Source organism: Scardinius erythrophthalmus (assembly GCF_964197995.2).
Source record: "Scardinius erythrophthalmus genome assembly, chromosome: 1".
Taxonomy (NCBI): domain Eukaryota; kingdom Metazoa; phylum Chordata; class Actinopteri; order Cypriniformes; family Leuciscidae; genus Scardinius; species Scardinius erythrophthalmus.
Window position 1 is genome coordinate 36,565,301 of NC_138221.1, and position 14,959 is coordinate 36,580,259.

At 39.7% G+C, this 14,959-nt stretch overlaps 1 protein-coding gene across 1 annotated transcript in view; it reads left to right on the plus strand.

Annotated features, from left to right (window-relative positions):
- Window positions 1-496: 496 nt before the first annotated feature.
- The window catches only part of hs3st4 (heparan sulfate (glucosamine) 3-O-sulfotransferase 4), a gene marked incomplete at its 3' end in the record, with an annotated part of 142,041 nt that continues 127,578 nt past the window's right edge, over window positions 497-14,959 (plus strand). Inside the window, exon 1 of the mRNA XM_081363185.1 lies at window positions 497-1,161. Within this exon, the coding sequence (XP_081219311.1) occupies window positions 533-1,161 (629 nt within the window). The 5' untranslated portion in view covers window positions 497-532. The remainder of the gene's footprint in view (window positions 1,162-14,959) is intronic.

The window sequence follows — 14,959 nt, forward strand, 5'->3', positions numbered from 1 at the left end:
TGACTGCTTGATACAACATCAGCACCTCGTTTGGATTAAGATCCAGCGTTTGCGCCAATTGCCACTTGAAATCAGCGGTGTGAAGGACAGCGGTGTCAAAATTGTACTCAAGAAGCGGTATCGGGTGAAAGACGTGCCCTGCACATCACTTCAGAGACTTTGCCATCTCTTTGCCCCTTTTTCTTCTAAGATGCCAAGACTTCCATCAACAGCATCACCCTCAGCCTACATTCAAGCGGGCTGCTCGTTTGGAAGGACGCCCGACCGCAGCCGTTCTCATCTGCAAGTTCAATCCGATCAATTGTGACAAAGGCTGTCAGCGTCGGAATAAGAAATCGATACCCGAGACGTTCTTTTGGAATTTTAACGATCCATTTTCCTCAAGTGAAGCGCGCGTGGAGTGCTCGGGCTCCTCGCACTTTCAGATGTTTGCAGTGTTGATGGTGACAGATTATTGTTGTTGAGTGTCCATGCGAGACTTGGGGTGGAAACATGTCTGGCCACTTCTCTGAGAGGGTCGCTGCTATCAGAGATGGCATTTTGGTCCAGCACTTCGGTTTTTACTTCTAAAGTGCCCCGGAAAATCTTATTCATGTTCACCCTCTCCCTTTCTGTCACCTATCTGTTCTATAGCTTGATGAGCTGCTACAACTCCTTCCAGTTCCAGGAGAACTACGTTTATCAGGGAAGGCTCGTGACAGAGGAAACAACTTTTGTCACGCTGAGGGAGAAACTTTACTCGACCTCTTCCCAGGGCTACCTCGACGAGGGGTTCATCGAGAGGACAACGACCGAGCAAACTATCACAGTCTCGAGCGTTAGAAATAGCGTGGGGATCGACGAGAGGACAGCGGGATGGGCGCGAGCTCAGGCGGCTACGACCAGCAGCAGCAGCATGTCGCGCGCTGCCGCCGCCGCCGCTGTGGCTGGAGAGCACGAGCACCCGGAGTTCAGCACCACGGACAGCGAGCTTCGGAAAGTGGTGAACTGCACATCGGATTACGGGGTGAAAAAATTGCCCCAAGCCATTATAATCGGAGTGAAGAAAGGGGGGACAAGGGCTCTGCTGGAAGCTCTGCGGGTTCATCCCGATGTTCGAGCCGTTGGGAATGAGCCTCACTTCTTTGACAGGAACTACGAGAAGGGACTGGATTGGTACAGGTGCGCCCTTCACGTTTCTCTGTTGTGCTGTTTGGTTTTTTGGGTCAATTGCAAGGATGTCTGAGATAATTAAAACGAATCTAGGTTATGTTAGTTTAATTTGGTATAAATGAAATGGTTTAATGTCAAGTGGTGTAACCATCAGGTAAAGTGTTTAAACTTTTTATATTAACACACACACACACACACACACACACACACACACACACACACACACACACATATAAGAATGTAAAGCAAAGTTTAAAAAGTTTGACATATACACACACACACACATATATATATATATATATATATATGTGTGTGTGTGTGTGTGTGTGTGTGTGTGTATGTCAAACTTTTTAAACTTTGCTTTACATTTTGGTTTTATGGTTTTCTTGCCACATGACAAGAAAATGGCTTCCTTCATGACAGTGACTTATTTGGTGAATTTGGAGTTATTCAGATATATTATTGTTATATTATTATTATTTAACAGTATTTTTTATTTATATTATTCAACTTTTAAAATAAGAAAATAAAACGAAAATAAATAATGATGAGATGAAATGAAATATTTTGCAAATGAAATTGCAAAAAAAAAAAAATATTTAATCAGAAATCATAAATGCATTTTTTTAAATTATTTGATAAATCCAGGCAAAAACCTCACATCATCAATGTGCATTATGTCACTGACCCATATATCAGATATTACTTCTCTTTCCTTTCTAAGTGCTTGCATTCAGAGATTGTTTAGTACAGTAATTTTTTTCCACAATAAGAAATAGTATTCATCATAATTTTAATCAGGCCTGACTGCGTGATCAGGTGTACTGGCTTGTCAGCATATCTTAAATATAATAAATAACCTATCTTAAATATAGGCTACTTCTGTTCGTATTGCATTCAAGAATGTATAGACTCAGTGGTCATCTGTATCTGCAACTTTAAAAGAGCATGAAATGAGATTTAGTCATTTAAATAGTCAGTTAATTAATCAGTAGACTAACACATATGTGATGGTTCAAGATAACCAAATTCCAGGCTGCAATGTATGCTTTAGTCCAGCTTCAACATAATTACTACAGCAGCACGACTGTTTCATTTCATGCCGAATTCATGTTCACAGTCGCTGCTCAGCAGAGCCAGGTGCAGTGAATGCTCCGTTGAGCTCTTTCAGCACGCCTGTGCTCCGGACTCCCAGGTGTGCTCAAATCATGAGGTGCTTACTCAGGTGTATGTGCTCCCACACACCCATCCTCAACCGCTGCTGGCACGCTTTCGACTTGTCAGCCTTCGTCAGCTATTGCCATATTTCCTATAGTTTACATCTCTCCACTCCATTTGCAATCTGAACCGGTGCAGGTTATTACAGCCAGGCTGTTTTTCTTCGGAGTGCTGTTCTACATGGGCCAATCATCATTCAGCCGAGCAGTTGCCTATGGTGAGGAGACGCCCGTACAAAGAGCGGCTGAGGGGTAGAGACCGAATGAGCATTAAGTCACACTGCGGTGTGTGCCGGATCCGCTTGGATCTGCTAGCCTTGGGCTGTGACTCAGCTTTGGGGCCGGGCAACATCTGCCGCAATTCACTTTAGAGGGAGCCCAACTCGCAACATTCGTTCATTTGCCCGGGTGTTAATGCGAGCTGTTTCATTACACTCGTTGTGTGGGGGCTCATTAGACCAGGGGATGACAAGCTTACATAAATAACACCTAAGAGTGCTTGTGTGTTTTAATGTCTCTGAGCCTGGAAAATCCCTTAAGCGGTCCTAAATTTGTTTCCACATGCGCTTGGCATTTGACATATGTATAGCTTGCAGGAATATCAGATTTGAAATGGCCTACCACACGCACCAAAGGGAAACATATAACGCGTGCAGTTTTAACTCTTATTTGTTTTGACAAAGCTGGACATGTCAACATTTGTGTTTTAATATTGGCTTTTTGAATTCATAATCTCACCAAATGCTTGCAAACTGATTGGCATTTGCAGAAGTGGCTCATTTCACACTCAGCTCTGGCTGTAAAGATTAAATGTGTGAAAATGTAAAGAATTTGCATAAGATAAGGACTTAGACAATAAATGAAAAGGTGACACTATTTTAATTACTGAGTAATATTAATTAGTCAGTACTTATTACTACTTTACTACATGTATTTAATGTAGGGTTAAGTTTAGGGTTAGTTACAGTACTTGTAATGGTGAGTAGTAATATAGTAAGTAGTGTAACATACGTAACTACCTCGCCTTAAAATAAAGTGTTACCGATGAAAATTCTGTCATTATTTATTTACTGTCATGTAGTTTACAAACCTGTATGACTTACTTGGAACACAAGAAAACATTTAGAATGTTTATTTTAATCCATATATTGAAAGTCGATGTTGCTTTGGGCCTCATTGACTTTCATTGTATAGACAAAAAACAGTTCAAACATTCTTCAAAATATCTTCTTTTATGTTCCACAGAAGAAAATATGTCACATGGGTTTGGAACAACATGCGGGTGAGTAAATGATGAAAGAATCCACATTTCTGTCCCTTTAAGCTGCACATGAAGGCAATTTGGCAATTTCCACATGTAAAGTCTCAAAGACAAGCTGGTTTTACATTTTAAAGCCATGGTAAATAAACATCCAGTGGTAAAGGCTCTTTGGACTTCATTTGTTGGGCATATATATCAGGAGGAGTTAGGTAGTCTTTTTTAGTCTTGAAATATGATGGTGCTCCTCCTTTACAGCCTGACGCAATGTTTAAAAGGCTTGTCAGGGAGGGACGGATGCTCTGTTAAACTCCTGTCTGCTTTTAAAAGAAGCCTCACTTTCACTGCGTGGGTAATTCGTTCCCTCTGTCAAATAATAATAGCTCGGCATCATTAGACAAAGCGCACCACTGCTGGGGTCCACTCTCAGATTAAAGGAGTGCAGGAAGAAAAAAAAGAGAGCGTTAAAGCTGAAGTGTGTAATTTTTGCAGTGATAAAAGACTCATTTCCCAGCTTAATATGCAGAGGCAACTCAAAGTAAGCCATTTGTATGGCAAAATATTGCTCTTTTTTTTTTTTTTTTTTTTTTGACTAGCCCGACACAGCAATATTGAATTTTGGGGCGAGAATATCTGTTTGTTACAACAATGAACAAAAATGTTCAGGAAACAGACCATAGCTTGAAATCATTGCTTTTCAAAAACAAATTAAATTGAAATTGGATAATTAATAATTATTTTCAAGTCAAGTCACAAAACACATAAAAGCACCTTTAGAGAAAATCATGATGTTTGTAATGTTTATAATAAATGAATATGTTCACTCCTACATTTAGCATATCACAGCTGGGCGATAATATAGTTACACTTGAAAAAAAATATATTTTCATGATTTGCTATCACAACTTTTTATCTTTTGATAAATCAAATGAGATAATTTATGTGGTTCAGATAACATCACATTTGTGGTTATTTTTTAATAGTTTCTATATATTAAACCAATCTCCTTCATTGCATTAACCCACAATTTTAAGGCAACCAGGTAACATACTTTTAAACCAACACACTTTCAATCAAGCAGTTGAGATGTGCTGCTGTATATTGGATACAGTTGGATATAACATCCAACTTTATATACAGAGCTGTGTGAAGATATAGATACATGTTGCGACGATATAAACATTCCAGCAGCCTATAATTGCTATACATGTGAAGTAGGTAAAGAGAACAAATTGCAGGATTTTCAATTCAATAGTCCCCCACACAGTATTCAGAGCTGGAGATCCTTCAGCTATTTGACCTCAGGAGAGTTTTTCCATCTTTTTGTCTGTTCGTGAGCCTGTAACAGGGGTGGCCTTTCAAGAGATAGCAAAGATTCAGCATTGCCCACACCAAGGTCTCTTCCTTTTTGTTGGAGATAAAATACATTCAGATCAATGAGAGCTTATACACCGCTGAAGCCCACGCATTGTTCTTGCCCCGTACAAGGCTACACAATGAAGCGCTTTAATTTCACCACCTATTTATTCCCTGATGCCCTCTTGTTTCCTCCTAAAGAGTAGAACTTCAGAAATGTCTCATTCCTTACAACCTTTTGAAGTTTAAAGGAATATCGTGAGTTAAAGGCAAGTCAGGCTCTATCAACAGCATCTTGCATTTTTGCCCTAGACTTCCAATGTATTAACAAACTGAGGGATGAATCAAAATAATTTTCTGTGGTTATCGCTAACATACCAGAGATACCATCGATAGATATTACCTTATAATGGAATATTTCCTTAAAGTGCCCATATTTTGTTATTTTAAAGGATCCTAATTTTGTTTTTGTATGTCTCCTACAATATATGTACATGTATTTAAGGTAAAAAAAACCCCACTACATTTTCTTATAATATTGCAGCATCACCTCTTTTCTCACTGTACCTGAAACGGTGCAATAAAGGATTTGGTTGCTCTTAACCTCTCCTTTTCCTACTCTGCTATGATTGGTCTATACTCGGAAACCAAACACCCATTACCATGTCTGAATTTCAGCTCCGGAGGCTTCCTCTGCACTTGTCAATAGTCGATTTTACCGTATCAATTCGAAAATTGGATTTGTTTTTGCAGCACAGAAAACAGCTTCTTCTCAACATGTCGACAACACAAACCAAACTCTTCCAGGGCTCAGCTACAAGTACAGTGTTTGAGGGCGGAACAAAGTAGACATTGTTTGTGGGAAGCCAATGAAGACCATAGGCTGGCATTATGCAAATTTGTTACAATCCTACGTAGGTTTCGTAAATTACTGACGACTCGTTTCAGGCAATTCAGAATCAGTTCTTTCTTATAGGAGACATTATATCCAGTTGCCATGCACTTTGATCTTTGAAACTTTGCAGACCTTTTACATTCACAAACAGCTTTGTTGCACACTAAATGAAAGGTAATATCCCAAAAAGAATAATAGGGGCACTTCAAAGGGATAGTTCACCCAACGATATCTATCATTTTGTTCATGTTGTTCCAAACCAGTGTTATTTTAGTGTCAGTGAGATTATAGTTTTTATTAATGTTTTGAATTACTTTTTATTTTTACATTTCCTGTTTTTATTTAAATGACTGTGGATACTCTGCTTGAACACCAATGTGAATCTCAGGAGAACTGACTTCATACATCCACTCAAAATCCTGACGCCTTTAAAAATGGCTTGGAAAAGTTAGACGTGAGAAAAGCTCCAGCGCCATGCCACTTGCTTTGATCAATTTGTTTATCTAATGCAATAAAATTCAAATGTTTTAAGTGTGGCTTAATACTTTAAGGGCCACTGGGTGTAGCGAATCGTCGGCGAGTATGTGAGGAGTATGAACAGCCTGCAGAGTTGATTCCCTCCCGTCAGAAGTCGAGACACAAGCCTCTGACAGGAGGAGTGAGTCACAGATGCAGATCCACTGCTGAGCGAAGCAGGACAAAACCCAAATCCACCGTTTATCCCTTGTTTACCTTGCCTCAGCACGCCGTGCTGCAGTTCAACCCGACTCTCGCCTCCCGACTGCTGGCTCAAAGCTGTAAGGGGAAGTGGGCCGCCTCCCAGCTCAAGCTGGATGCCATCTCTCTCCACACAGCCTAGCTCTTGCACCTCCCTGGGATGCCCCAATCTGCCTGCTCCTGATAAGCTTCCGCCAAGGCGTGCAAGGACGCACCTCTGGGTACGCGGATGCCAACGTGGCAGTCGTGGAATTAAACTTTTTAATTAGCAGCATGCCCCTGTGCCTGTTGAGAGCGAGTGGACTGCTGCAGTCAGGTCTTGTCTCATCCCCCTATTTCCACTTAATTAAATTCACTAGCACAAAAGAGGCCCAGTGACTACAGGAGCGTCCGCCCCGCCACTTCACATGTTTATCACCCTTCCTGTCATCCTTTAGCTATAGTTGCAAACATTGTGCCATTCCAACGCTGAGATTCAGCCGCCACGTCTCCTGGAGGTTGAAAATCGCAAATGTACATGCGCTGTTACTTTGTTTTGACGTATTGATGATATGCAGGCATCTTCCGGAATCCATATTCGGCTTTCGGGGTTGCGCGGATACTCACGCACATATTGTTTGGCCCTCCGGAAACATTTCCCAGACAGCAGTCTTGACAGTTCAATTACATCTGCGATTTAAAGTCAAAGAGCATTAAGGCGTTCACGTTCACACGGCGCCGCGGTCTATGAGAAAGGTTCTCCATGGCCTAAAGAATCAAGGTGAATAGTGAGCTCATATTGCGGAATTTACTCAGAGGTCAGCCTTCCAGGTTATTCGAGTCCATTTCTTTTGTGGTACCAGAGCTATGCGTGGAATCCCGTCATTATATTTTGAAGGCAGAGAGAGGAAAATTCACCCGTCGCCAAGATTCTGGAATACATTTTTTTTTCTTACTCGCTCCTCCTTTGCTCTTTCTGACAGACATCCTCGCTGCCTGCTGGGCTGAATCGTGTTAGAAAGTTTCTGAAGTGATGACCTTCCTCCAGTTCCACAAGTTTAATTCATTTACGCTAACAATCTAATTTGTCAATTTAATTTGCAGGCATTAAACTATTGGCATCATCACACAATCTGCCATTAAAGCCCAGCTTCTGTCCGACTTTGGGTCTGTGAATGAGAACCTGAGCCTTGTCCTCATTGCAAAGCATAGGGAGGCTGAATAAGCTTTGTTACTTTTTTTTTCTTTTTTTGACCCACATTGTGAATGGACTGCTTGAAAATGACAGCACAAGTATTAAATTATTTATTTTAAGCCAAAAATAAAGTGTAAACTTAAGTCATTTCGAGCTTAAATGAATTCTCAAAGGGATTATTTACTTTCCGCGGATTTGCCATGATGTGTTTCCGCTCAGAAGGAACAATGATTTCGGTCAACAAAGAGCTGGTTTACAGCCATCTTAAAATCTCTCTGAATGAGAATTCCCTGGGAAAAATAGGCATGTCAGTCATACTTGACAAGATTCTAATTTTCTCCCTGCGTTTTCTGCAGCACCCCCTCCCTTTTTGCGTATTGGGTGAGTGATACAGTCTCAAGACACGACCCAAAAACAAGCTAATGCAGTTCAGACAGGAACTCTTGACACGTTGAAATCACGCAGTGAGGGCAAACATGCGGCTTCCAGCGTGTCTCACGGCTGCTCCTCTGACCTGACATTTACCGTGGCAGGGCTTTACTTTTCCTCAGAGGAGCTGTAGGGATGAAAAAAAATCTGATTCCCTGCTAGGAATGTGACACATGGCTTCACCTGCATCTCTCCGTGACATCTGACACAGTACAGAGAAATCCTAATGCGCCATATGGCTCTGACAGATAGAGGATTCTAGTTAAAGGAATAGTTTCCCCAAAAGGGACATTTCTGTCATCGTTTACTCACCTTCATGTTGTTCTATTCTTGTATGCTACATTTTTCTTTCATGAATTTTTGAGTCGTTATGTGCGTCAATCAAGTGCGTTTCAGCTTCCTTTTACCGTATTTTATGATCTCTATATCGTTTCTGTCGGGCGGAAACATCGTCTTTCCATATTCCGTATTTTTTCTTTTTTCCATAGATCATTACTATTGGTACCCATCACGTCTGTCTGTGAGTTTTGCAAATATTTAACCAATGAAAAGTTTTAAAAAGAGCCTGTGACTAAACCTCATAACTGTCGGTTAAACTTGATGACTCCAACCGTCTCAATCATGGATGAAGTTCTGCACACAGTTTGGACCGTCTCTGATTGTTTGCAATGCAAGAGTAAATAAAGAACTGGTTCTTTGAATACGTATTGGATTTTCTTTACTCAATAAACACTGTATATACTGTATATATGCTGTATATGCTATATACAGTATATACACACACACACACAATACATAACATAACGACGCATGCAAGTCACACAGTGTTTAATTATTTAAAAAATACCTTTTTTAATTTCCTGAAAAGTAGCGTTTTATTTACATACAAGGTTACCGCCCGACGGCAAAGATATGTATGTACATTGATCAATTCTTAAATATAAAGCTTGAATTAAATCTTTTCATCACATGAAGTGATCGCCTCTTCACAAGACTTGGATTAAACAGTTTGATACATATGGATTACATTTTACAATTAACTTTTTAAAACATGAACGTTTTGGGAGAATTAACTTTCAGTAAAGGCACAGAAATCTCTTAGGTGCTATTAATAATATGTTAATTTGTGTTTCAAAAAACTCTTATGATTTTGGAACAACTTGAGGGTGAGTAAATGATGACAGAATGTTCTTTTTGGGGTAAACTATCCCTTTAAAGGACAAAAAAGTACCATAAGTGTGGTACATACAACTTGTGTTCTGAAGTCATTGTTCTTTAGGTTTTTGTCAAGAAAATGTCATAATTTAAGTTGTTTTTCATTGATAATCTGACAGCAACATTGATGCTACTGCTTGGTTGTGCAGTAAGTAACCGAACACAATGATGGACACAACCTTATAGTGATTAAATAGTTACATTTTTGCTCTGTTCCTCAAAAAAGTTTATTGTTGGGCTTCAATAGACTTGACATAAATTGCACGGGCTACTCTTATAATCCTGGTGCTTATGTACATCTTTTCTTTTGGTCATGACAGCACTGAATCATGTACTTGTTCTGAGTGGCGATTCTTCAAAAACTACTTTTTGTGTCCGATGGAAAAATGAACAACATATGGGTTTGGAACGACGTGAAACAGTTTGCCAGTGGAATAATAGATTGGAAATGAAGTATTTCCCTTGTTTTGAAAAAACTAAATGTTAACAAACAAGCGAGCGAGCCATCTTTTTAGCAATGCTGCTCGGTGAAGGATCTGTGACATGGCTCACACCACCGGTTTCTTCAATAATATACACCGCTTAGAAGATTGTGACAGGCTTAATTCAATTATGTCGGTGAGATGTGCTTACACTCCGTAGGTGTGAGCTAATTCCTCTGTTAACACCCCTGAGTCACTGTCATAAACAAAGACAAACACATTCATTGGCTTACAGAAGCTTGTTTGCTATGATTGTCCCATTGCCTTTGATGTTTCTCATTGCTTTCTGTTGTTTATTTATTCATGTGTTTTTCCTTGCCTGGAATCACCATGAGGTATTCAGTTAGAATAATTTTAGTATAGTGTGAAACAATGTAGGTATGGTATTTTGGAAGTTTAAACTGAGTGCAACATAGTTTCAACACACCAACCCAGACAGCAACATAGTGTCGGCCCAGATCCGGCCCACATCTGGACCGTGTGAAATCCACATGAACCAGATTTGGGCCGGATCTGGGCTGATACTATGTTGCTGTCTGGGAAGTGATTAGATTGTGTAGATGTGTTATTCAGTGACTTTGAATGCGTTTTTGGGAACTTTTCCTGTGTCATTGTCTATTGAGGTTTCAAGTTGCATACACCATTAATCAAACACCCCAAGAGAACGTCCCGCTATATCTTCTCAGCTCACAATAGTAATGGCCACATGTGCCAAGCATCCTTTGAGGTCTGGACTAAGCTGATGAGATGTAAAAGGATGCTTTTAAGGATTATGATAATTGCTAATTGTATTAGAAAGGTGATTTGCTGGGGTAATTTTGATTATCGGCACTTGAGATGTTGGGTCGCGCGATGTTTTGTTGACATACTTTGCTTGTTCTGTGCCTTGTAACATCATACATGGCTAGTGTTGCTTCTTGCAAACAGCATAATTAATTTAAACTGCATTTAAAATTCATTGACTATGATTTTTGATTATCATAAAAGGTATAAGGATGTGTACCCCCAGTGTTTAGAAGAGAGTGAATTGGAGTCACAGCATATCCTGTCATTTTATAGCAATATTGGCAAGTTACTTTGTCTTTACTCAAATGCAAACATACAGTTGTAACAGACTTTTCTGGCTTAAATGAAACTGAAAATATCAAATATCTTGGTTTTGGAAGCATTTTCCCCATTCATTTTCTCCATAGGCATTTAAAAGTCCATATCCTACTAAATCAAACATATCTGAAATTATTATTAACTACAATTGCACGTATTTGAATCATAAACAAGAGAACAATAATTTGTGTATAAAGGATATATCTCTTAAATTGATCAAAAGTGACTGTACAAAGACTTTTAACATTGTTACAATTTTTTTCTTTTTACATTTTTAAATAAATACTGTTCTTTTGAACTTTGTAATCCTGAAAAAAAAAAAAAAAAGATTATTAAGCAGCACAAGGGTTTTCAACATTGATAATAGTACACAGAACGCGTTTTTGCTGTCGAAAATGCGGGACGCAGGTCAGTGGAGCAAATAGTCGCAAGGACTAGAAACACTTTTTTTTAGGGGTTGACCTTCTTTTAACTTGAGCATGCATTTTTAGAATGTCGTGTCATTCTGCAAAAGATGCAAGTGCTACTGTTCAACATGTCCGTCTTTTTATGTTTAGGCCTAAAAAAAAAGTGGAAAAATAGCACAGTGGATTGGAAAAGCACATTCTTTGCGAACACCCCTTAATGATTCAGCCTTGCCATCACAGGAATAAACTGCATTTATACTTTACAAAAGAAAACAATTTTAATTGTTTATCAAATAAATGTAGCCTTTTGACAGATATGCATAAAATATTTAATTTATTTGTGTACACTGACAAATGTATAAAAGTGTTGTTGAATAGACTGTGGAGTGTATATCGAACAATTACATCTTTGACAGTGCTTCACAGAGGAAACAGATTTGTTTATTTGATTTAGATTTTTCTCTCTTAAGGATTTATGAATGTGTACTTTGCTGTTATTATTATTTGTTAAAAGTTCAAATTATGCTGACTGATGGCTTGAGTAAAAGCATTTACCATAGTTCAATAACTTCTGAGCTCACAAAATGTGCATCTTGAAAGTTTTCAGCACAATTGTTAAAAGTGATTTTCTCTATGGAAACAATGAATAGGATTTTTGCTTCCAGAACCCAACTGTTGCACTGTATTGCATACCCCTATGTGATTGTGCAGTTTTTGAAGAATTCTATGTTTGGTTAAAACATACCTTTTTTGGTACCTGGAGTGTTTAAAATGAGGTTTAAAAATGAGGCTTCTTGTTTTTATGAAGGGAGTTGGGAAATTGAGGTAGACTTATGCCACTTGTTGAGGTATTCAAAATGTTCTTTGTTCACCACTGATCCTCATTTAAATTCTCTCCCTGCTTTAGTCATTTTTTTCTTCCTTTTATCTCAAAGATAATACACATTTCTGTGATTTACCACAACAGACGGAATGAAATAACGTGAAAGAAATAATGAAATAAGACTATTTTCTTTTTAAGGCATGCGGCTCGAGCTATCAGTGTGTTGCCGGACTGGTGATCTCCATTCAGTTACTCATGCCACACATTTTCAACGTGTCGCAGTGACGCAGACTCTCTCTTCACGGCCATCCACCCCCCATTTTCCTCTCAGCTGCCTGTACATATTTGGAATCTGTGTTAATTTTTAACCCGGAACACAGTCGGAAAAGTGTTAACACACAACGGCTTAATTGATCATCTCGATAAACAATGAACCCGAACTCATTCAAGGTCACTTTCCAATCACAGCCTCCACACACTCAGTCCTCCGGTTACTTTAAAAGGCCAACAAACCATGAAAGCGCATCTGGGCAGAGGTGAGAAGGTAGCAGTGCTGTAACTAATGGGTTTATTTAATTTAATTTACTGCAGCAGCCCAGGATCACAAGAGCCGTACTGGGCCGGAGAGAGATTGAGGTTGCTGTGGGAAAGAAAGAAAGATTAACCCTCTTTTTAAAAGGGCAAAATTCGCTCTCATGTCATGCTGGATTTTCCTGCAGAGATATGGCACTGTATAACTTGGCAGAACTAAATGAATACAGGTTTGTGGAGAAATGGGGCTCTCCAGTTTATTTCTGACAAGCCTCCTAATCAACGTCACGCTGTGGCCGCGCGCGCTGGGCTGAGAATCGTTCCGAAATGAAGGCTTTGTAAACACATCTTCAGACGGATGGAGAGGAGCGTTTGCCACAACGACTGCCTCTCGATGCAAAATGCACGCATGCCTTGCCGACGGATGCTGCCGAATCCAGAAAAATGGCAGTTTACTGACTGATAGAATATCACGGTCATGGTCAAGCATGTGTTGTAGTCATTAACGTTCTCTAATTAGGGACTCGCCTGTGATGCTGCTATTGTGCTTACGTGTCAGCGCATATCTCTTTATGCATGCTGTCTCCAATTAACAGGCAGAAAAAAAAGAAAGAAAAGGAAAACGTCTCAGAATTCCTGATGCAATCTGTGGAATGTAAATGAAGCAATCCCAGCAGCCCTTGGGTTTGCATAGCCACAGTTCCTGCTGAATCGCTCATACGGAGATCTGTTTTGGAATAAAACAGCTGAACACATGCGCGCTCCACCTTGGGTAAATCCAACAAACGCTCCGGGGCGTAGAAAATGAATGTGGCATGATAATTAGTTAACCAGCAGAGCGTTGCCAGAAGAGGGAATGTTACAGTATACCTAGTGTTTAATAACAGATAGTTTAATTTGCGACTCTTGTAATGTGCCCATTTCTTAAAACCGCATTGCCGCTTTCTGGCAGTTCCTTCTGTTCTTTACCTCCTCGCAAACATATTTGATGTTCTCTCCTTGACGTTTTTGGTTTGAGGTGTCAAAGTGTTGTAAAACATTCTCAACACTGATAGATGCCTAGGGCTGAGGCACATGGAGACAGTGAATTTTTGTTTGCTTAGTTCTCTTAGAATTCGCCTTTGGCTGACTGTGTCATGCTAAGATTATCATGCGGGGTGGATACACACAGGGTTTCTGGGATTTAACTATCATCACATGCTTTAGAAGGACCTTTGTAGCCATGGATGGTGACGTTTGACAGGATTATTTGACACCAAGTACCACTGGGCCACTGTGAAAGCTGAAGAATGAGATTCATGTAGTCTCTTACTGCAAGTGTTATTTGAGCACAGACAGCACACCGACTTGTGTTTTAATTTGAGTAGCAATCATAAATGGGGAATTCAATGTCAGTTTGCCATATATTTGTAATTTGTGCTCAATGGTTTGTTCAAACACACCATTAGTAATACGGTTCTGTGGTCATGGCACATGGTTCACAGAATTTGTTTATGCTGCATTTTTTTTTTTTACCACAATTGTATATCTCTCTTACAATAACATGTAAGATGTGAGAAACAGATATTGAAGTGGGAAAGTGGTTGGTTCATCGATACTCTGCTTTTAATACATGTCTATATTTGCCCCGAATAGCTTTCGTCTCAGGAGCGGAGGGAATGAAGTTACCGCAGAATAAGTATGGAGGTTAAACCCTGAGTAGTTGTTGTCTTGGACACTTAACATTCCACATGTGATGCTATACATGAGGCTGCTGTAAAATGGGCAGCCATTTTACTAATACGCCTGGTTTACAAGTAGACGAGGGAGACACATTCACGTTTACACCTGGTCCATCTCTTTTGTACACTTTCAACCACTTCTGTCCTGATTTTTTCCAGGGGAGGGTCTTTCGATCAAATGGATTAAATGAGCTCACGCAATTTACATATGAACGCGACCGGAGACGACTGGATAACATACGGAGAGCAGAGCCGCAAGAGCACGTCGAACGCTGAGAGTGTGTGTTAGGATCAGGAATGGTGAGCGAACATAGTGCTTAGTATGTTTTACTTTTTCAAAACCAAACTTAGGTCTTCAGGCGACAAAGTTTAATGTTTATGCGTTAGGTCAGTAGGTGGTCTTTTTTTGGCTGTTTGAACGCATTCGACCGCATGAGCATTTAAATGTGTTTTCGACTATCTCTGGAAGTTGTTGAAA